Source organism: Ailuropoda melanoleuca, chromosome 16 (assembly GCF_002007445.2).
Source record: "Ailuropoda melanoleuca isolate Jingjing chromosome 16, ASM200744v2, whole genome shotgun sequence".
In the NCBI taxonomy this organism is placed as follows: domain Eukaryota; kingdom Metazoa; phylum Chordata; class Mammalia; order Carnivora; family Ursidae; genus Ailuropoda; species Ailuropoda melanoleuca.
The window spans coordinates 459,518-483,803 of record NC_048233.1 but is presented as its reverse complement, the minus strand read 5'-3'; the positions used below and the strand labels follow the sequence as shown (position 1 = coordinate 483,803).

At 37.2% G+C, this 24,286-nt stretch overlaps 1 protein-coding gene and 1 pseudogene across 11 annotated transcripts in view; one reads left to right on the top strand and one right to left on the bottom strand.

Annotated features, from left to right (window-relative positions):
* BCL2L13 (BCL2 like 13) overlaps positions 1–24,286 on the top strand; it is an 87,227-nt gene that overhangs the window by 47,344 nt on the left and 15,597 nt on the right. For 7 of the 11 annotated variants that reach the window (XM_019807483.2, XM_011234191.3, XM_011234192.3 and 4 more), the window contains one exon: positions 2,387–2,530. In XM_019807483.2, the coding sequence (XP_019663042.1) occupies positions 2,387–2,530 (144 nt within the window). Of the gene's footprint in view, positions 1–2,386; positions 2,531–14,733; positions 14,816–18,760; positions 18,867–24,286 lie in introns of those variants that run through there. The other 4 variants (XM_034645533.1, XM_034645534.1, XM_011234193.3 and 1 more) reach the window with 2 other exon arrangements.
* Positions 8,292–9,003, bottom strand: LOC105240926 (annotated as a pseudogene).

Genomic DNA, 24,286 nt, shown 5'->3' with positions numbered 1-24,286 from the left:
AACTATATAAAGACAGTCTAAATTATACTTAAAAGATAGTGGGCCTGGAAGTCATCATATAGGTCCCGGAAGGTAGGATGTCAAATAGGTAAAAGAGACAGAACGTTTATCATCAAGAATATTACAGTTAGAATTTGTTAGTCTTGTAAAATGAAGTTTCTGTACTCTGGTTACTGCATTTCGAGAAATATATAATTCGGTTAGAGAAGATCTGGGAAGGGTAATCTAAATGATCAAAGCAGTGAAGGAATTGCCAGATGAACAGACCAAAAGATTAGTAAATTTCAGCCTAAAAAATGTAGTGAAGGAGAGGGAATATGATAAGGACTCAAGACAGTAGTGAAAGAGGGGCGCCTGGGTGGCACAGCGGTTAAGCATCTGCCTTCGGCTCAGGGCGTGATCCCGGCGTTATGGGATCGAGCCCCACATCAGGCTCCTCTGCTATGAGCCTGCTTCTTCCTCTCCCACTCCCCCTGCTTGTGTTCCCTCTCTCGCTGGCTGTCTCTGTCTCTGTCAAATAAATAAATAAATAAAATCTTTAAAAAAAAAAAAAGACAGTAGTGAAAGAGGATTACAGATTTATCTCTAGATGATTATGTAGTAAAAGTAGGGCATCTACTTTTGATACATGAAAGAGATAAATTTGGAACAAATAAAAATAAGTATTATTTTGTATAGCAAGTATAAAGTGTTTGCAACTCATTTCCCTAAGAGGTAAGAGAGCTTAAACATGAATAACTTTAAAATATTGCATATTTGTGGGTTATTATGGGAAATTGGAATGTTTTGAGGCATAGAACATCTCAGGCCCTTGAAGTTACTGTGATCTGAGTCAGCAGGACTGAGCAACATGCTGTACCCGACTGCTGCTAGTACTGCGGCTAGACGAAAAACAGCAATGGGTTCGGGGGTGGGCTTTTTGGTTTTTAATAGTATGACAGATTTTCTAATGGTGAAGAAAGACTAATATATTCTTTATAGCCCTAGACCATTAGTGTTAGGAGGGGGCTTTTAAATAAATTTTGGGCTGGGGTTCTTTTACAACATTGAAAAGGGAAGTTATGTGTTTGTTGCATTCTTTCTTTCAGACTCTGATATAGATTCCCTCAGGACTGCTTTTACTTAAAAGCCAAAGAATATTAGTAAGACTATAAACTCATTGTCTTTTCTGTTTGTCCTCTTCTGCAGAAATATTTTGTAATCCCTCAGTTATTACCTTGGCATTTCAGTAACAAGGGACTGGAATTGGTTTCATTTCCTTTTGCATTCCTTTTCCAGGCATGTGGGGCCCTCTTGATGTTTTAGACTAAAGAGATTGCATGAAGAAGATTAAATGAAAATGTTTAAGTTCTTTTCAATGTGCAGTTGTTTTTGGAAGGCAAGGGACTCTCGTATGCCTCTGTTTTAAATTTTAATGGTTTTTAAATAGTGAGCCAAAAGGTTATTAGTAATGGTAATAATACCTCCTTAGGGTTTTTTTGTTTTGTTTTTAGATTTGATTTATTTATTTGAGAGAAAGAGCACAAGCAGGGGGACGAACAGAGGGAGAGGGACAAGTAGACTCCCTAGACTCCCTGCTGGGCAGGAAGCCCGACAGGGCTCCATCCCAGGACCCTGAGATCATGACCTGAGCGGAAGTCAGACACTTAACCGACTAAGCCAGCCAGGTGCCCCCCTATTTAGGTTTTGATGACTATCATAAGAGGGCTGATAATTTTGAAGGTTATTATTTTCAAATAGATAATAAAAGCAGATGGTGCAAAATGCAATAAGTACAGAAATATATACACTGAAAACTATTTTCCCACCCTATCACTGTGACTTTGTTCTCTTCTTAGGCTACCACTAGTACCAGTTTCTTGTATATTTTTCCAGAGATACTATAGGATTATACAAACATGTATATATGTGTGCGTGTGTATGTATGTGTATTTTAAACACAAATGGTACCATTATTATATACACTGTCCTGTCACTTTTGTCACTGAAAATAAGTCTTGGTGATGGAGCAGTGAGCAATCTAATTCTTTTTAACAACTACATGATATTTTGCCAAAATTTATTAACCAGTCCCTGGTGGGTTGTTTCTAGTCTTTTGCTGTTATAAATAATACTTCAATGGATTTTCTATACATGTTTCATATACACACATACACACGAGCCCAATTATTTTCATAAAATAATTATTTCTACCAACCTATGGTATAAAATCTACATGTATTATTCATAGACATTCTAGTAAGGGGTCAATGTTTTATTCCTTTATTATAATAAAAACGAGATTCTATAATGATTCATCCAAGTTATAATTTTCTAGTAGTTGAACATATAAGATAAATTATATGACTTTCAGTTTGTTTTTTACTCTCTCATCTTTGCATTGAAGATTTTGGTGCCTCTGATTTTGCTACAACAAATGCTTTTGGAGTTGACAAGACGTGGTCAAGAGCCTCTGAGTGCGTTGCTGCAGTTTGGTGTGACTTATCTGGAGGACTATGCAGCAGAGTACATCATTCAGCAAGGTGGCTGGGTATGAGCTATTGCGTATTTTTTTTTTTTAATCTTTAAAAAAAGGCTAAGCTTCTCATTGTGTTGTTTTTAGCAACAGGTTTAATATGAATATTATCATTTAATGTTATTTAACATTGATTGCATGACGCTCAGTGGCAAACTCTTCATATGGTTTCATTATTAAGATTTTACTTATCTTAAATTGATAGGTGGTTTTTTTGTTTTTTTTGTTTTTTTTGTTTTAAGATTTTATTTATTTATTTGACAGAGAGACAGCCAGAGAGAGGGAACACAAGCAGGGGGAGTGGGAGAGGAAGAAGCAGGCTCCCAGCAGAGCAGGGAACCCAATGCGGGGCTCGATCGCAGGACCCTGGGATCACGCCCTGAGCCGAAGGCAGACACTTAATGACTGAGCCACCCAGGCGCCCGGATAGGTGGTTTTTTAAAATAGTTCTTTTGAGTAATTCTAATTATGAAACATTTTATACTAACAAAAAATATTTAAATAATTAAGAGATGAGGAATAATAAAATGAATGCCGATGTATTTGTCATCCCAGTTGAAGAAAAGAATAAAGCCAGTACTTTTGAATTTTTTTATATGCCCCTCCTGGATTTCAGCATGCTCTTACCTACTTCACAAGGATAACTCCTCTTCTGAATTTTGTTTTTTTATTATAGTTTAATCATACATGTATATGTATCTCTAAACGATTATAACATTTTGTATGTTTTGAACTTTATGTGAATAATAATCATACTATGTGTATTCTCCTAAACTTACTTTTTTTCACTCAGTGTTACATTCTTGAGACTCTCCTTGGTCATTGTTTATGAGTTTTTTTTTTTTATTATCACTCTTCTAAGGATCCTTTTTATTTATTTATTTGGATCCTTTGTAAACGTTTTTATCCTAATCATCTCCTTCCTCCTCCATGAAATTTTAATACTACAGATAGGAGTCTATTGCCCTTTGAAGGGCCACAAGTGATTGTAGTGTCTAAGATTTCCCCCATTTTGCCAAACCTATTTTTACCCTTGAAATCATCTAATGATCTGGGTTGATGTATTGGTTGGTGTTTGGTATTCCATTCTGTAGATATTAACAATTTATTTCTCTATAATCTTATCAGTAGACATTTTCACCTTTTTGCTATTACAAACATTGCTGTTATGACCAGTTTTATATATATGTATATAAGTTTCTCTGGTTATCTACTTGGGAGTAGAATTTCTGGGTCCAAGAATATAGACATTTTCAATTTACAGGATAATGCCAAAGTGTTTTCCAAAGTGGTTTTCAAACTTATACTCTGTCAGCAGTATATAAAAATTTTTGTTTCTCTTCATCTTCCCTAATACTTAATATTGTTGGACTTCTTAATTTTTAAAATCATTTATTAAAATAAGATTATTTTGTGATAAGTTTGGATTTACAAAAATGTTATAAACTATTCCTGCATACCCTTCACCCCATTTTCCCTAGTGTTAACATTTTATACAACTGTGGTACCCTTATCAAATTGACTTTTCCATATTGATTTCATATCCAGCAAATTTGTTAAACTCCCTTATTATCCTGATTATTTATCTCTGGGTTTCTTGTCTTTTTCTTATTATTTTTTGAAGATTTTATTTATTTATGAATGAATGAATGAAAGAGAGTGCACACGTGTGTGACCCCAGGGGAGGGGGACCCGGAGACAGAGAATCTCAAGCAGACTGTGCACCAACTGCGGGCCCACTCTGGGGTTGGTCTCAGAACCCATGAGGTCATGACCTCAGCCAGAACCAAGAGTTGGACGCTTAACTGACTGAGTCACCCAGGTGACCCCCCCTTTTTTTAAAGATTTAAAAAATTTATTTGAGAGACAGAGCCAGCACGTGAGTGGGGGGAGGGGCAGAGGGAAAGAATCTTCCAGGAGACTCACCTCTGAGTGCTGAGCCTGACACAGGGCTCGATTTCATGACCCATGAGATCATGACCTGAGATGAAACCAAGAGTCGGTTGCTCAACCAACTGAGCCATCCAGGCACCCCCTCTTTGGATTTTCTACATAGAAAATCATACCATCTGTGAATAATGATAAAAATTTTCCTTAATAACTATCTTTTTAACACATTTATTGCACTAATCAGGATAGTACAATATTAATGGAATTGGTGTTAGGAGGCATGCTTGTTTTGTTTTTTTTTTTTTATTTTTTTTATTTATTTGACAGAGATAGAGACAGCCAGCGAGAGAGGGAACACAAGCAGAGGGAGTGGGAGAGGAAGAAGCAGGCTCATAGCAGAAGAGCCTGATGTGGGGCTCGATCCCGCAACGCCGGGATCACGCCCTGAGCCGAAGGCAGACGCTTAACCGCTGTGCCACCCAGGCGCCCCTTGTTTTTTTTGTGATGTTAAAATGAGTGCTTTTAATTATTTCACCATTTAGTTTTATGAATCTCAATGAGTGAAGTTGGCCTGTAATTTTTCTTGTTTGGTTTCAGTTTTAAAAGTATGTTGGGGGGCGCCTGGGTGGCACAGCGGTTAAGCGTCTGCCTTCGGCTCAGGGCGTGATCCTGGCGTTATGGGATCAAGCCCCGCATCAGGCTCCTCTGCTATGAGCCTGCTTCTTCCTCTCCCACTCCCCCTGCTTGTGTTCCCTCTCTTGCTGGCTGTCTCTATCTCTGTCGAATAAATAAATAAAATCTTTAAAAAAAAATAAATAAATAAAAAATAAAAGTATGTTGGCTTCATAAAAGAATTTAGAGTTGGGAAGGGTGTTTCCTCTTTTTCTATACTGTGTAATAGTTTATATGAGGTTTAAATTATTGTGCCTTGCTTCCTATAACATGCATGTAAAATTGTCTGGTGTTTTCTTTGAGGGAAGTTTTCTGGTTTTTCCTGTCAACTTTTTTTTTTAATTTTATTTTTAAGAGGGCTCCACGCCCAGTGTGGAGCCCAACACGGGGCTGGAGCTCACAACCCTGAGTTTGAGACCTGAGCTGAAATCAAGAGTTGGACATTAACTGACTAACCCACCCAGGCACCCCTTTCTTGTCAACTTTTGATAATTTTCCTGGATATTATCCCTTAATTTTCAGATTTGTTGGTATAGAGCTGTTCATTATGCCCTTTTATTTTTATTCTTTTGGAGGAGACTGCAGTGGATTTTTATATCTTAATTCTCTCATACTACTTACTTTTAAACATTTTGTTTTGGAGAATTTTGAACATATATGAAAATAGATAAGATAGTATAATGACTCCCATCACTTAGGCCTAACAGTCACTAGCTCATTGCCAGTTATGCTTTATTCACACCCCAGTCATGTCCCTTCTTAATATTATTTTGAAGCAAAATCTAGGCATTATATGATTCTATCTATAAAAATTTTAGTATGGGGGCACCTGGGTGGCTCAGTAGGTTGGGCATCTGCCTTCGGCTCAGGTCATGATCCCAGGATCCTGGGATCAAGTCCCCCGTTGGGCTCCTTGCTCGGTGGGGAACCTGCTTCTCCCTCTCCCACTGCCCCTCCCCCTGCTCATGCTCACTCTTGCTCTCTCTCTCTCTCAAATGAATAAATAAAATCTTTAAAAAAAAATTTCAGTATGTAGGGAGGTGGATAGGGGGTGGGTGAAATGCATGAAGAGGATTAAGAGTACACTAATGAGCACGGAGTATCAAATTGAATCACTATATCGTACACCTTAAACTAATATAACACTGTATGTTAAGTATACTGGAATTTAAAAGATTTTTCAGGGGCACCAGGGTGGCTCAGTTGGTTGAGCATCTGATTCGATCTGGTCTTAGGTGTTGATCTTGGGGTTGTGGGTTCAGGCCCCTCATCCACCTCCATACTTGGGTATGGAGCTTACTTAAAAGTTAAAAAAAAATTTTTTTTTTCAGTATGTCTCTTTTTTTTTTTCAGTATGTATCTCTAAAAAATAAAGATTTTCTTTATTTTTATTTATTTATATTTAAACATTTTTAAAACGTTTTTATTTATCTGTCAGAGAGAAAGAGAGCACAAGCAGGGGGAGCGGCAGGCAGAGGGAGAAGCAGGCTCCTGGCTGAAGAAGGAGCCCAGTGTGGGACTCCATCCCAGAACCCTGGGATCACGACCTGAGCTGAAGGCAGACTCTGCTTAACCAACTGAGCCACCCAGGCATCCTGGTTTTCTTTTTTTTTTAATCACACTACCTTTATCACATCAAAAAAATTAAAAACGATTTCTTCATATCCTCAAATACCCTCTTAGCATTCAAATTTCTAAATGCCTCAAAAATATCCTCTCTTTTGTTGTGAGGGTGATTTGACTGTGACAGCTGTCACCCCATCGATTGCTAGGTTTGATTTGACTGATCTGGCTGCCTAGGCGGGTGTCCCTTTCCTTTCTCACCACGTATGTCCCTCCTTGTGTTGTTGAAGAGGACAACCTTCCCCAATAGAGGAGGACCATTCTTCCGTCAAGGATACAGGAGTAGCTTCGCTCCCCTGCTAGAACGTTGAAACAGGCTCTCAAGGTCCATTTATAGAATAATGTAGGGTAGTCAAACTTCCAGACACATCCAAATGAGGCACTGAATGTGACAGTCTGCCTCTCTTTCTTTCTTTTTTTAGATTTATTTGAGAGAGAGAAAGAACACAAGCAGGGGGAGGGGCAGTGGAAGAGGGAGCAGCAGACTCCCCACTGAGCAGGGAGCCCAATGCAGGGCTCAGTCCCAGGACCCTGGGATCACGGCCTGAGCCGAAGGCAGACGCTTAACCAACTGAGCCACCCAGGTGCCCCCAATCTGCCTTTCTTTAAAAAAAAAAAAAATCCTCTTTTAAACTTTACAATGTATGAAGTTTTATCTTCCTCTTCTTTTTTATTATTATTTCTTAATTTCTTCTTAGTTAGTTTTTGGTTTAAAATAGTTTATTATTACCCAGGATTTTTGTGTGTGCATATGTGTCTTGGGTTTTTTTACTTAAAAAAGTAAGCTCTAGGCCCAATGTAGGACTTGAACTTATGACTCATCAAGAGTCGTATGCTCGGGGTGCCTGTGTGGCTCAGTCAGTTAAGGGTCTGCCTTTGGCTCAGGTCATGATCTCAGGGTCCTGGGATCGAGCCCTGAGTTGGGCTTCCTGCTCGGTGGGGAGTCACTTCTCCCTCTGCCCTTCCCCCTGCTTGTGATCTCTCTCTCTCTCAAATAAATTAAAAATATTTTTAAAAAAGAGTCATATCCTCTATCGACTGAGCCAGCAAGCCGCTCCTCTTTTCTTTTTAATAACTGTAAATTCAAACTTAGGGAAGCTTTCCTTTGTCTTGAAAAACAAAACAAAATAACAAAGCTTTCTGTATCATTTGCTAACCTGATTTCATTTTTTAAAAATTTTATTTATTTATTATATTTTTAGAGACAGAGAAGGAGAGTGGGGAAGGGGCAAAGGGATAGGGGGAGAGAGAATCCCAAGCAGGCTCCATGCCCAGCATGGAACTTGATCTCAGGACCCTGAGATCATGACCTGAACTGCAATCAAAAGTCGGAGGCTTAACTGAATGAGCGACTCAGGTGTCCCTTGTTGTTATTTATTTATTTATTTATTTATTTAAGAGAGAGCACGAGCAGGGGAGGGGCAGTGGGAGAGAATCTAAAGCAGACTCCATGCTGAGCTCAGAGCTTGATGCAGGGCTGTATTCCATGACCCCGAAATCATGCCCTGAGCTGAAATCAAGTCTGTTGGTGGCATTTGTGGGAAAAGAAGGCCTTGCAAATTTCTAAAGAACAGTCAACTGCTAGGAAATTCTAAACCGTCTTACAGGCCAAAGAGGGAATGAGGTTTGTAAAACGCCTCAACAGAGGATTTGAGAGAACTGGAACTTGGATATGTAAAAATAGGGTGGTAAGTTGGGTCATGCTTACAGTGGTCCCAAGTTCAAGTAAACTGCTGTGATAATACACCACTTCACATGTCTCATACTTTTCAAGGGGCTTTTCTTTCCCTCGGTAGGTGCTGGCAGAAGTTATGCTCAGTCATTTTCAATATAGATGCCTAGACCCAAAGCCAAAGCATGAGAAAGGAGGAGAGATGGAATGAAGAGAGTCTGCAGAAAAAAATACCCCCTTTCTTCCTGGTTTCGCTTTTCCTCATGCTCACAGAAGCGGAGTGGAAACTGAAGTGGAACTCCTTGGGGGAATGGTTTCAGGCCTGCTGGACCAGTCATACATACAGTCTGTACTTTGCTTCAAAGCATCAACTTTTCTTTTCCAATTTCTGACTGGGAGCTATGGTCTCTGCTATTGTGCATTTCTACATTAAACATATAATTTGCCCATGTTCTTGTGGGGAAGGACTGTCATAGTAAGGATTTCCCCTTGAACTACCCTGTCCTGATTGATGTTGTGCACTCAAAAGAATCTCTTCCATGTCTCCCGTGTAGATAGAGGTTGAGGAAGGTACATGAGCCAGCCCTCCATTTTCCTCATCACCATTATCATTGCCATTGCTGCTGTTCATGGTAGCTCCACTCAAGAATCTTCCTCACCTATATGGTGCTTTACAACAAGGGAAGAATTAAAATGCAGGGAATGTAATTCATTCCCTTCTCAATTTTCAGTTTTATTACGATATAGTACATCCAAGTTTGTTGGTTATTATAACTTGTTACAGAGAAAGTAGCTCTTTTAGTCATCTGAAATGTGTGTGCTAAAAGAGCAATAATATAAATAACTACTTTGTTGATATTTAAATTTTTTAATGTGTTTTTAATCTCTAAATTTGAATGCCCAATCTGTATTACACATTGTGTTTTTCTTGTGTTTAAAACCAAAAGATTGCTTTTTTGACTAATTGGTGAAAATGTATCCTCTAATACAAAGTGTCAGTGTGAATCATCTTTAAGGTACTTTGTGCTAAACATTATATTGACAGGTCTTACAACCATTATGGTCATTCTTCTAGAGGAGAATGATTTGACTACATGACGTTGCATGTCTGTTATGTAAAGTCTGTAGTACGATTTCCACGGGTAATGTGTTTGTCTTCAGCCACTTGAACACAAGCTGCCTGGCTGTCAAAGTGGAACTGGTTTTGAAAACCTACAGGAAAGGAGGAGGTGATGGCAGCTATAATCTGTTGGATGAAGGGTTTGGGCATATAGATTTGCAGAGAGGAAAATAATATTTTGTTCTCTGAATTATAAAAAGAAATGGCTGGGATAAATGTTTTTTGGATTTCTGCAGATTGTTTTGTTTTTTTATGATTTATGTTTTGTGATCATTTTTGTCTTCATATATTTGAGATTTTTTCCATTGTACTGGTATTGAGAAGAGCACTTTATTGAGGCTTATAAGTGATGTGACTGGTGTGGATTTTTTTTAATAAACTGAAGAGTAGTTTTAGGTTCGCAGAAATATTGAAGGAAGGAACAGAGATTTCTCATACACTACCTGCCTGCACACATGCATATCCTTCCCCATCATCAACATCTCCCATCAGAGCGGTACATTTGTTACAACTGATGAACCTCTGTGGACACATCATTGTGACTCAAAGACCGTAGTTTATGTTATAGTTTACTCTTGGTGTATATTCTGCAATTTGGACAAATTTAGGATGACATATATCTACCACTATAATATTATACAGAGTAGTTTCACTTCTCTAAAAATCCTGTGTTCCACTTGTTTGACTCTCCCTCCTGCCTAACCTTTGGCAACCACTGATCGTTTTACTGTCTCCATAGTTTTTCCTTTTCCAGAATGTTATATAGTTGGGACCATGCGATATATAGCCTTTTCAGATTGGCTGCTTTCACTTAGTAACATGCATTTAAATTTCCTCTATGTCTTTTTATGGCTTGATAGCTCATCTCTTTTTAGCATTGAATTTTTAGCACTCCTTTGTCTGGACGTACCACCGTTTATTTACCCATTCACCTACTGAAGGATATCTCAGTTGCTTCCAAGTTTTGACAATTAGGAATAAAGCTGATACAACTATCCATGTGCAGGTTTTTGTGTGGATATGAGCTTTAAACTTCTTTGTGTAAATTCCAAGGAGTGCTGTCTGGTAAGAGTATGTTTAGTTTTGTAAGAAACTACCAAGCTGTCTTCCAAAGTGGCTGTACCATTTTGCATCCCCACCAGCAATGAATGAGAGTTCCTTCTGCTCCAGACTCACCAGCATTTGGTGTTGTTGATGTTAGATTTTGAGTGTTTTACTAGATGTGTAGTGGTATCTCATTGTTTTAATTTGCATTTCCCTGATGACATATAATGTGGAACATCTTTTCATATGCTAATTTGCCATCTGTACCTCTTCTTTGGTGAGGTATCTGTTAAGGTGCTTGGCCCATTTTAAAAATCAGATTGATTGTTTTCTTATTTAAGAGTTGTGTATTTTAGATAATCCTTTATTAGATATGTCTTTTGAAATTTTTTTCTCCCAGTCTGTGGCCTGTCTTTGCATTCTTTCAACATTGTCATAGACAGACATTTTTAATCTTAATAAAGTCCAGCTTATCCACCATTTCTTTCATTGACTGTGTCTTAGGGTTATATCTAAAAAGTCATCACCAAGGCCAAGGTCATCTAGGTTCTCTCCTACGTTATTTTCTAGGAGTTTTATAGTTTTGTGTTTTATACTCAGATCTGTGATTCATTTTGGGCTAATTTACGTAAAGGGTGTAAGGTCTATGTCTAGATTTGTTTTTGTGTATGTGCATGTCCAGTTGTCCCAGCACCATCATTTGGAAAAAAAATTTTTATCCATTGTTTGCCTTTGCTTCTTTCTCAAAGATCAATTGACTATATTTTTGTGGGTCTGTTTCTGGGCTCTCTATTTTGTTCCACTGATCTATTTTTCTATTCTTTAACCAATACCATGCTGTCTTGAACACTCTAGCTTTATAATAAGTCTTGAAGTCAGGTGGTGGCAGTCCTCTAGCTTTGTTCTTCAATATTGTGTTGGCTATACTTGGTCTTCTGCTTCTCCATATAAACTTTAGAATCAGTTTGTTAATATTTGCTGAGATTTTGATTGGGATTCCACTGAATCATAGATGAAGTTGGGAAGAACTAACATGTTAACCTTATTGATTCTTTATATCCATGAACATGGAATATCTCCATTTATTTAGTTCTTTTTTTATTTCTTTCATCAGAGTTTTATAGTTTCCCTCATACAGATCTTGTACTTGTTTTGTTATATTCATGCCTAAGTATTTTGTTTTTTGGGATGCTTATGTAAATAGTATTAGATCTTTAATTTCCAGTTCCACTTGTTCATTGCTAGTATATAGGAAAGCAATTGACTTTTGTGTATTAGCCTTGTATTCTGTGATCTTGCTATCATTGCTTATTGGTTTTAGGAGTATTTTTGTAGATTCTTTCAGATTTTCATTACATAGATGATCATGTCATCTGTGAACAAGACAGTTTTATTTCTTCCGTAAAATAACAAAAATTCCGCAGAGTAAATTCAAGGATCTAACTGGCTTTTTTCAGTGATTCATGAATCATGCAGCATCCCATCTAGCAAATAGAAAGTAGCTCCAAAGAGCTGCAGAAAAGGAGAAGTTTTTAAAGGTAGAAAGGAGGTGGGACAAGGAAATTATAAACAAAAGAAAGGATTATTTCAGGCAAGGTCACCTTTTTTTAGGGGGATGCAAGGAGTCTGTTGAGTGAATTACCTCACCAGTGTTGACTAGGAAATTCCAGACTTACTGGTTAGGATCACATTCCTGAAGGAGGTTGAAATTGTAGTTAGGTTAGGTATTAAGTCTTGGTTAGTGACATGGGATTTGCTCAAGTGAATCCATTTGGGTCCTGTTGTCTTCTTTTTAGCAATTCCTTCCCAGTCTGTATACATTTTATTTCCTTGGCTTACTGCATTAGCTAGGACTTCCAATACAGTGTTGAAAAGCAGTGATGAGAGATGACATCCTTGCCTTGTTCCTCATCTTAATGGGACTCCTTATAGTTCTCAACCATTAAACTTGTTAGCTATAGGTTTTTTGTAGATACTCGTTTTCAAGTTGAAGTTCCCCTCCAGTCCTAATTTACTGAATGTTTTATCATGATTGGATATTAAATTTTGTCAGAAGCTTTTCTGCATCTGTTGATATGATTTTGTGACTTTTTTTTTTTTTTTTTTGTCTATAGCCTGTTGATGTGTTGGGTTACATTAATTGATTTTTGAATGTTGAACCAACCTTGTATATCTGGGATAAATTGCATTTGGTCATGCCATGTAATTCTTTTTTGTACATTTTTGGGCTCTATTTGGTAGTATTGTGTTGAGGATTTTGCATCTATGTTCACAAGATATATTGGTCTGTAGTTTTCTTATAATATCTGTCTGATTTTAGAATTAGTATAATGCTGGCCTCCTAGAATGAGTTAGGATGTATTTCCTTTGTTCTATCATCTGAAAGAGATTGTAGAGAATTGGTATAATTTATTTCTTAAATGTTTGGTGTAATTACACCACTGAACCTGTCTGGGCCTGGTGCTTTCTGTGCTTTCTGGTTTTTGTTTCTTTGTTTTTTTGTGGGGCTTGAACTCATGACCCTGAGATCAAGACCTGAGCTGAGATCAAGAGTCAGATGCTTAACTGACCGAGCCACCCAGGCATTCCTGTGCTTTCTGTCTCAGAAGATTTTTGATGATTGATTCAATTTCTTTAATAGATACAGGCCTATTCAGTTTTTTTTTTTTTCTTGTGTGAGTTTTGGCAGATTATGTCTTTATAGAATGAGTCCATTTCATCTAGGTTGTCAAATTTGTGGTTATGGAACACAGTATTCCTTTATTATCCTTTTAATCACTATGGTGTCTGTAGTGATGTCCCATTTTTCATTTCTGATATTAGTAATTCGTATTTTCTCTTTTTTTCTTATTGAATTTATCTTCTCAAAGAATCAGCTTTTGGCTTTATTGATTTTTCTCTATTGATTTCCTATATTCAATTTCATTGGTTTCTATTCCTATTTTTATTATTTTCTTTTCTTCTGATTACTTTGGATTTAATTTCCTCTTCCTTTTCTAGTTTCCTAAGTTGGAAGCTTAGATGACTGATTTTAGATCTTTCTTCTTTTCTAATACATGCATTTAATATTTAATGCTATAAATTTCCATCTAAGCATTGCTCTTTCTGCCTTGTACAAAATTTAGTAAGTTATGTTTTCATTTTCATTTAGTTCAAAATATTCTAAACTTTCTCTTGAGATTTATTCTCTGACTCATGTATTATTCAGAAGTATATTATTTAACAACTAAGTATTTTGGGGTTTCCCAGCTATCTTTGTTATTGATTTTTAGTTGTATTCCATTGTGGTCTGAAAGCAGACATTGTATGATTTCTATTCTTTTAAATTTGTAAAGGTGTGTTTCATGTCCTAGAATGTGGTCTAGGTGAGTATTCCATGTGAGCTTGGGAAGAATGTGTATTCTGCTATTATTATAGATGCCCATTATATCCAATTGATGCTATATTGTTGAATTTATGTCATTAGTGACTTTCTGCCTGTTTGATCTATCTATTTCTAATGGAATGGTGTTGAAGTCTCCAATTATAGTAGTGGATTCATTTATCTCTCCTTGCATTTCTATCAGTTTTTGCCTCCTATAATTTAACACTCTGTTGTTAGTTGTATACACGTTAAAGATTATTGTGTCTTTTTGGATGTTTAACCCCTTTATTTCTGATAACTTTTCTTGCTCTGAAGTCTGCTCTGTTTGAAATTAATAGAGCTACTGCCACTTTTTTTTTTTAAGATTTTATTTTTTAAGTAATCTCTCCACCCAGTGTGGGGTTTGAACTTACAACCTTGAGATCAAGAGTTGCATATTCTACCTGTTGAGCCAGCCAGGCACCCTTACTTTCTTTTGATTAGTGTTAGCATGGTATATTTTTCTCCATCCATTTACTTTTAATAGGTGTGTGTCTTTATGTTCAGAGTTTCTTGTAGACAACATATAGTTGGGTCTTGTTTTTTGATCCAGTCTGATAAGTTCTGTCTTTTAATTGGTACATTTAGATTATTGATGTTCAAAATGATTATTAATAACTGAATTAATATCTACCATATTTGTTAAAACTGTTTTCTACTTGTTGCCTGTATGTTCCTATTTTTGTCTTCCACTCTTTTCCTGCTTTTTGTGGTTTTAATTAAGCATGTTATATGATTCCATTTTCTCTACTTTCTTAACATATCCATTACATTTCTCTTTTTACTTTTTTTAGTGCTTGCCCCAGAGTTTGCAATATACATTTACAACTAGTCCAAGTTCACTTTCAAATAACACTGTGCTGCTTCATGAGTAATGTGAGTACCATATCATAACAAAATCTTAAGTCCTCCGTCTCATCTCTACATCATTGCTGTCATTTATTTCACTTATATAAGCATGTGTATGTATGTCTATATGTATGTGCATATGTATGCTATATATGTAAGCATACATGATTGAGTTGCTATTATTTTTTTAAACAAACTTAGCAGATATATCAATTAAGAATAAGAAAAATAAACATTTTTACTTTACCTTCACTTATTCCTTCTCTGATGCTCTTCCTTTCCTAATGGAGATCCAAGTTTCTGATTTATATTGTTTTCCTTCTCTCTAATGAGCCTCTTTTAACATTGCTTACAAGGCAAGCCTACTAACAACACATTTCCTCAATTTTTGCTTGTCTGTGATTTTTGCTTGTCCTTCATTTTTGAGGGATAATTTCACGTGTACAGAATGCTAAGCTGGTGGGGTTTTTTTCTCTCAACACTTGAAATATTTTAGTTCAGTCTGTTCTTGCTTGCATGGTTTCTGATGAGAAGTTCAATATAATTCTTTTCCTTGTTCTTCTAAGGGAAAATGTTTTTAACTCTGAGTTGTCTTAAGATTTTCTTTGACTTTCTGTAGTTTGAAAATGATATGCCTAGGTGTAGGGGTTTTTGTTTTTGTTTTACATTTATTCTACTTGATGTTCTCTGAGCTTCCCCGAAACTGTGTTTGGTGTCTGACATTAATTTGAGGAAGCTGTCAGTCATTATTGTTTTAAATATTTCTTCTGTTCCTCTTTTCCTTTTTGTATTCCAATTACATATATGTTACACTTTTTGTAGTTGTTCCACAGTCGGATATCCTGTTCATTTTTCCTCTGTTGTCTTTGCTTTTTCGGTTTTGGATGTTTACGTTGATCTATACTCAAGCTCAGAGATTCTTTCCTTACCTATGTCTAGTCTAATAATAAGCCCATCAAAGGTATTCTTCATTTCTGTTACAGATCTTTTTGATCTTATGGTTCTTTTTTTAGTATTTCTCTCTCTGCTTACATTGCCCATCTCTTCTTGCATGCTGTTTACTTCATCCATGAGGGTCCTTAGCTTATTAATCATAATTGCTTTAAATTCTTGGTGTGATAATTTCACCATCTGCAGTGTCTGGTTTTGATGCTTGCTCCATCTCTTCAAATTTTGTTTTTTGCCTTTTGGCATGCCTTGTAATTTTTTCTTGATAGCTGGACATGGTGTACTGGGTAAAAGGAACTGCTGTAAAGAAGCCTTGGGGGAAGGGGAAGGATTTTATAACCCTGTGATTAGGTCAGTCTTTTTACTGAGCCTGTGGCCTCTGCACTATGAATTTCACAAGTGTTTCTCAGGTTTTCCTTCCCTTATTAGGTGGGATGAGATGGCTAGAGTGGGCTGAGTTGGGTATTTCTGTACCCTTGTGTTGGCTAGATTGTGATTAAATAGTTTCTCTTGAGGGTAGTCCTCGTTACAAAAAACAAGAGTGCCCTGATATATTTCAGAATGATTCATTTTCCTCCCCCTGCCAGTATTTATTGAGAGTACCTGGTTGAGCTCCTGGAGGTAAATCTTACAGAATTGTAGGGGTCTTCCTATGACTGAGTCCCCCTGGAGTTTTTAACTCTGTGTTGGCCACACTGAGCCTCCAGCAATTCATCAATTACAGTTCAGCTTTCCCTGCCTCAGCATGATTTCCACTGTGGGAAGCTGAGACTCACTACATTCGCCTGTCTTGTCTGTCCAGTCTTGGGACAGTAGTTTGCTCTGTGCCCTCACCTTTCTATCTTACAGATCCTAGAATAGTTGTTGATTTTTCAGTTTTTTCAGCTTTTTACTTGTTAGGGTAGAGTGGTGACTTCAAGCCCCTTACATGTGGAATTGGAAATTGGAAGTCACTCTGAAGTTTTCTTAGTTTTGTCCACAGTGAATCCAGCAATTTGTCAGTTCCAGTTCCAGTTCTCGTTCTCCTACCTGGGCACTGGTTCCTGGGGAGGTTCCTGCTCATGCGTTTCTACTCTAGTAAGTTGTGATCCCCTATATTGCCAATTGGTCACTTCAGTCTTGGGGGCAGCAGTTTGCCCTGTGACCTCACTTCTCTTAGAGATCTAAGAAGGTACTGATTTCTCAGTTTGTTAAGCTTTATTACTTGTTGTTAGGATGGAGTGGCAACTTCCAGGCTTCTTACATGCTTCCCAGAAACCAGAAGTTAAAATGACCTCAAGCTGAGACTTAATAAGGATCTATTTCATTTTGTTTTTAGTTACTTTATCCACGGGCATTATTCCCCACACTTGGTCATAAGTCACATGGTTGCAATTTCCATACCTTAGATGTGAACAAGTCTCCATCTACTTCTGATCATTCCTTCTTACTGAGACTCACCATCATGTGATGGTGAAACATATTTCTGTATTTCCTTTGAAATGTCTGTATGGAATCTAGAAGCTGGGGCTCCTGTTCCATGGAGCAGTACTCATAGGCATCACCAATTCATGTTCTTTCTCTTGGTCGGTCTTTCTTTTCTTTCTTTCTTTCTTTCTTTCTTTCTTTCTTTCTTTCTTTCTTTCTTTCTTTCTTTTTCTTTCTTTCTTTCTTTCTCTCTTTCTTTCTCTTTCTCTTTTTTTTTTAAAGATTTTGTTTATTTGACAGAGAGAGAGACAGCCAGCGAGAGAGGGAACACAGGCAGGGGGAGTAGGAGAGGAAGAAGCAGGCTCCCAGTGGAGGAGCCTGATGTGGGGCTCGATCCCAGAACGCCGGGATCACTCCCTGAGCCAAAGGCAGACGCTTAATGACTAAGCCACCCAGGAGCCCCTCTCTTGGTTTTTCTTGAGAAGGAGAATGGCCTTGGAGTGTTTATTACTGTCTAATTGTGCATGGCCTTCGATGAATCATTTTCCTGAATATTCTTCAGATGATTTATAAACTCTAATTTCTAAGGAGGTCATTAATAGTGTCTGCCCATTTTACAAGGAGTTTGTGAAGATTAATTAGTTTCTGTAATGTTGTTTAAGCCCTTCGGGGATTAACTTTTAATGTGCAATGAACCTTGCTTTATTGCATATATTATGGTAGGTACCATGCTAGATTTTAAGTATACAAAAGTTAAATAAAATATAGGCCCTACTTTTGAGCTCAGAACTGGTGAGGAGATAGAAATGTAAAATATAAATAACCATGTGTAGCATGGTATGTGCTGTGAGGTAGGTATGTTCAAAGTGTAGTAGGAAGACGAAGGAGTGATTAATTGGGGTGCAATTAGAAATAAAAATTGAATTAGGAACATGCATCTTAACTGTAATTAGCAATTAGCTTTTCAGAGCTACAATTGGATTATAATTTTTTTTTAAAGATTTCATTTATTTATTTGAAAGAGAGACAGCAAGAGAGGGAACATAAGCAGGAAGAGTGGGAGAGGGAGAAGCAGGGAGCCCAACGTGGGGATCAATCCCGGGACCCTGGGATCACGCCCTGAGCCGAAGGCAGATGCTTAACGACTGAGCCGCTCAGGTGCCCCGGATTATAATTTTTTACTTTTGTGTATGTGGCATTAGAATTATAAGATAGGGCTTTTGTTTTTTTTCTCCTTTTACCTTATTTTTTAACACTGCCAGAGAGTGGTGGGTTAATAAAGATTGGAAATGACAGGATTAATTTGTGGCCCCAGCTCTGCCAAATATTAGCCTTGTGTTTGGGGGAAATTCGTTTAACTTCTCTGAGCCTCATTTTCATCTATTACAAAACGGGAAGAATAGCTCTCTATCTCACAAAAATAATGATATAAAAGTGTTTTGTGAAAATGCTACATTTTTACAAATGTCAGGTTTTCAGATATGTCTTTAAGAGTATATATTTTTTTCCTCTTCCTGAGTCTGAAGATTCCTTTTCGTTTTGATTCTGACTTTTCATTGCCCTACAGCGCACTTAGGGCACAGACTAGTTGGCATATTATGATTCTCCCTGACTCATGCTTGTTCCCTCCCTCCTCTTTCTCACTGTCTTTCATTTCCTGAGGTTGTGTTGCTACATTAGAAGTAAGTCTGTCTCCTGAAAAGGGCAGTACAAGTCCACCGTGGTAAGGCTTCTCTTTTATTTTCTCCTATGTCATGTACTAAACTAAAAACTTACTATGAAAGATTTAGGTTTTTTGTTTTTTTTGTTTTTATTTTTTATTATGTTAGTCACCATACAGTACATCATTAGTTTTTGATGTAGTGTTCCATGATGAAAGATTTAGTTTTAAATTACGTAAAAGCTTATTGGTGAAAATGTCATCTGAGGTCTACGATTATATTTAATACTTAAGTAGTTCGAATAAAATTAATTTCTGCCTTTTTTCTCTGTGACTTAAAGCTTCTCATTTCCATTTTAAGAATAGAAAGCAACAAAAAGTGTTTTTGTTTATAATAAATGATATTTGAAGACTGTCTTATGGGAACTTTTAGGTAAGAATTTGTTAGAACAGAGTTTTTATACACCGGGAGTTCACACATAGTTTGTGATCTAAAAATCACTAAGTGGGTTTTGTAACAAATAATTTTAGTGTAATGAGGGTAAATACTGTTTCATGAAATCCGTGTGTTTTATATGCAGGTGTGAGTATTCACTGCACTGTGATCCAACGTATATTTTTTCTGGGTCTTGGTTGTCAGAATAGATGGAAAATTACTTCTCTGGAATGTCTTTCCTACTTTGCATTTTCTCATTTTAGGATAATAGTGATCTGAGAGGCATATGGTATCCTGCTTGACTGAATGTAGAAGAGTTAAATTACCTGTTTCTATTTTTTAAGGGGAATACTTGAGAGAGAGATATTGTATAAAGGCCAAGAAGTAACCGTAATGGTTTGTTGGTACATCTTAGGGCAGGTGAGTCCCTAGATGGGTTTACCAGGGAATATGGTATTTGGAGTTCTGCCAAAGCATCTTCAGATGGAAAAGTTGAGTATGTAAGGAGCGCAGTTTGTCAGCAGCTATGACCCTGAAGGTAAAATACTGCTTGGAGTGGCAGAATAATTTGTAACTGACATGAACCCCCAAAAAAGGAAGCAAAATGCAGTCAGTATAGGCAGAATAAAGCACAAATTTTTGAAATGGTTCTTTTAATGATCTACAAGCTTTTTTACTTTGTTCCTACCACTAAAACCAAAGTTATATTTTATTTTAAATTTATTTAAAGATACTCCTCTTATGTCCATATTTCAGTTTCTTCTCTCTCTCCCTTTTTATTGGAAGGGTTTCATGCACATGTCTTTAGGTACTTGCTTGAAGAAAACACCCAGGAATAACCTTTTCTATTTACTTCTTGCCGTAAACTCAGGGGAAAACATCTGTATGGTAATCAGGGGACTTCAGCCTAAGAGTTAGTGTCATGTAGTTGATGAAAGCATGGTCCCTGGAGGTAAACTGCCTGAACTTAAATCCACTTTAGTGACTTTGAACAATTATCCTCTTCTGTTGATTCAGTTTCCTTGTCTGTAAAATGGAAATAATAATAAGGCTTACTCCAGACCCTTGTGAGGTTTAAATAGGTTAATATCAGTAAAATCTTCAGAAGGGCACATGGTAGGAGTGTGTGAGGGTTACTGCATGTTACCCACAAGCAGTTCTCATAGAAGGCTCAGAGACCCTGGGGCTAGTTACTTAATCTCTGGTTTTATTTTTGTTTTTGTTTTCAAAGAAAGATATAATTCTCTGATCGTTTATGCATATTTAAACTCTGATAGTTGGTCCAAATTAGTTTTATGTTTTTGAGTCCTGGAAGTTACTCTTTTGTGTTTTTTATATCAATGGAACTAAAAAGATATTTCCAACAACATAAACATTTTGTGCTAAAAATGATTTTAGGGGCACCTGGGTGGCTTAGCCGTTAGCATCTGCCTTCGGCTTAGGTCATGATCCCAGGGTCCTGCTCAGCAGAAAGCCTGCTTCTCCCTCTCACACTCCCCTTGCTTATATTCCCTCTCTCGCTGTCTCTCTCTGTCAAATAAATAAATAAAATCTTTTAAAAAAATGAATTTAGATTGTTGGACTGGCTCTAATACTACTTGTAGATGTTATTCCCAACCTAAGGTGCTAATTTTTTTTTAAAAGATTTTATTTATCAATTTGACATGAGAGAGAGAGAGAGAGAGCACAAGCAGGGGGAGCAGCAGGCAGAGGGAGAAGCAGTCTCCCCGCTGAGCAAGGAGCCCGATGTAGGGCTTGATCCCAGGACCCCGGGATCATGACCTGAGCCGAAGGCAGACATCTAACCCACTGAGCCACCTAGGCACCCCTTATGTGCTAAATTGTACCCAAAGTATTATCCAAAAAAGCTCTTTATCTTTTAGTGAAAGCCTGCTCTTTACTAATTGTTAAAGAGAGAGGCCTCTATTTTTATATTTTTGCTTTATATGAATTGGTCCCAGGAGAAAAAATGTCAGTGGTCATCTATTCTTTCTTTAATGCTTCTTACATAAGAACACAACATTTTTGGTGAATCTTCATTAAAATGTCATGTTCCAAGTAAGAAATAAGTTGTAAGGCAGGGAAGGCCATGACAACAAGGGAAAAAGCAATTAAGTCTGAATTGACTTCTGAGCCATATATTATTCCAAAGTTGTAATTTGACAAACTTCTTGAGCAAGGAAACAGAGTGTTCTTAACTCTTTTGTTAGCTTTAAGCTGTTAAAAATAAAGCAAAATGTCATTTTACACTAAATTCTATTTCAGTTTGTTAACTTTTCCCTTATTTCTTCACAATGGAATTTTTGAAATTTCCATTTCATTTGTTTTGGCTTACAGCCCAAAGAAAAAGTAGTAAAGGTCTCATTTCTAAGGATTAAAATTTTTACCTTTTGTTTTATGAGTTTTTTGTTTTTGTTTTTGCTTTTTTAATCAGTTCTTGCTGTGAGAGTTTCCTTTTATAGAAGTGCAGATAAATAACTTGTTGAGAATTCTTATCGGTGAGCAAGCACTTAAGACCTCTCTGACCCTTGGATAACCCTTCTGTTTGGCTCTGTGATTGTAAGGCAGCTCTGTGAATCCAGCTGTACTGTGTCCCTTGAAGCAGCATGGAAACAGATTACAAAATTTGTGGAGTGTGAACAGAGTGAGAGCAGATGTGATTCTAAGACTAAGAATAAACAACGTGAGAAGTTACATTCCTTACCTCTTAATGACTCAGTTGGGAGGTGAGGGTGTCTAGGAGCACTTTTTGAGTTTTTTAGATGAAAATTTGGCAATGTTCATGGAAGGCTAACAAGAACACACTGTTTTAAGTTACACGTACTGGAGTAACTGACATTCTTTGACTCTTTTGCATAACTCTGAAATGCAGTTTCTTTGAGAAAATAGGGTAGTCTTTCTTGCTTCTTGGGGGTCGTAGACTGATTGGTTCATTCAGTGGCATAATTCTGTTAATACTCTTTTCCAGCTTCTTCCTCTTCACTTAACAAAAAGAGCCCAGTTTTTAATTGTTGAGTTTCAATAATGAAGGAAAAAAATGTAATCTTAAGCAGTGCCTCATTACCCTTCTTTTTTAGCTACTTTGCACATTTTGAAGATAGAGGATTATAAAATTGCTGAGCCATATTTAGTTTCTCATTCAGAGATTTTGAGAAAGCAAATAAATGAAACAAGTGTACTAAAGTCAAGTGAGTAAGGGACAATTATTTACCTTGTGCTGCCATATACTGTCACTATTCTTCACTACCTTTTTTCCCTCCTTGTAAAATTATTCTGTATATGAGCCTTTATTTCTGTTTTTACAACGAAGCTCCTTGAAGAGATGATTTAATAAGCAGATAAACTCTTGGGTCTATGAATGACGTGGCAAAGAGAAATCTCTTTGTAACAAGGTGTTAGAGGATTTGCATGACTAATTAGAGTTGTGTTCTGGCAAAGAGGTAGGTTAGTACAACTTCCCAGGAAAATTGAGTTTAACTGTTGATCTGGCTTTGGTGACTGGGTCTTCCTTACTCTTGGACCTTCAGGTATACTCTTCCAAAAAGGTTGTAGAAATGATTCCCTGGGTAGCGATTTTCATTTGTGTTGCCTGCTATCATTCTGTTATTGGTGGTTCATCAAGAAGCAGCAAACTCAGAATATTCTTACAGTCACTCAGTAGTCTTAATCATTTTACCTCTGCCTTTTCTTTGTGCTAGAGTGTGTTTGGGCTTTAGGGAGGATGTTGATTACAGCCATTATACCCATTTTTGTTTAGCAAGATATAATAGCTGGGTCCCACCTTCAAAGAGTCTAATTTGATTGTTATGGGTTGTAACTTTAACACAGGAAGTGTTAAAACTTTCACAGGTGTCTCCAATTAGGCAGCAGAGTTTGAGGGCTGCTGTGTTACCTGACCTTCCTAACTAGATTATAGACCCCTTGAAACAGATTTTAATCTTAAAATTCTTAAACTTTATTAGATTGCTGATTATATGTTTATTAGTTAAACACAGCTATAAACATAAGCCAATTTTTTTAATACTATTTTTTTATTATGTTAGTCACCATACAGTACATCCCCGGTTTCTGATGTAAAGTTCGATGATTCATTAGTTGCGTATAACACCCAGTGCACCATGCAATACGTGCCCTCCTTACTACCCATCACCAGCCTATCCCAAAGAAGCCAGTTGTTTAATTGTTCAAAATAAATATCAAAAAGGCATGGGGAAGTACACATTTTTTAGTGGGTAGTGTAGAATACCAAGAAAGGAAGTGATGGTTGTAGAGCTCGATCAGGAAATGCTACTTGAAAGAAGTATGGTCAAATCCTGAAGAAGTGTGGAAGACTTATGTTGGGAAAGCAGCAAGGCGTTAGTTGGGTGAGTTGTGGGATCCAGCGTAGGTGCTTTGGAGTGGCCATGACTCAGAATAGCAAGACTTAATCTGTTATGTTCCAATCTTTTGCGTTTGAGCCATTTGTGATATATCCTAAACTGAGTTTTGGTGATGAAAAAAGCAGTCCTGAACTTGCTTGGGCCTGATCAGACCTCCACTGTGTGTCTTTCTTCTCTGTGTTTAGTAGATAAAGTTGGCTAACAGATGTGTTTCCTCTTCAGAGAGGCTTGCAGGTCTAGAACAGCAGGTTATGACACGTTATGTTCCATCTTTGTGATTCCAAGGCAGGAATCATACTCAAAGAGAAATGACAGCTCTTTCCTCAGTGGAAAGGACCCCACATTCCTGAACTGGATCAGCTTGTCTAAGTTCCCCCAAAGTTAATATTAATGTATTAATATAATGTGGGATTCTGTAAGGCACTTGGCATGGGGCTGAGGAAAAAACAGTACAGTGAAGATGTTTAAAAACATATCTTTATTTTTTTTTTATTTTTATTTTTTTATTTATTCATTTGACAGAGATAGAGACAGCCAGCGAGAGAGGGAGCACAAGCAGGAGGAGTGGGAGAGGAAGAAGCAGGCTCCCAGCAGAGGAGCCTGATGTGGGGCTCGATCCCAGAACGCTGGGATCATGCCCTGAGCCGAAGGCAGATGCTCAATGACTG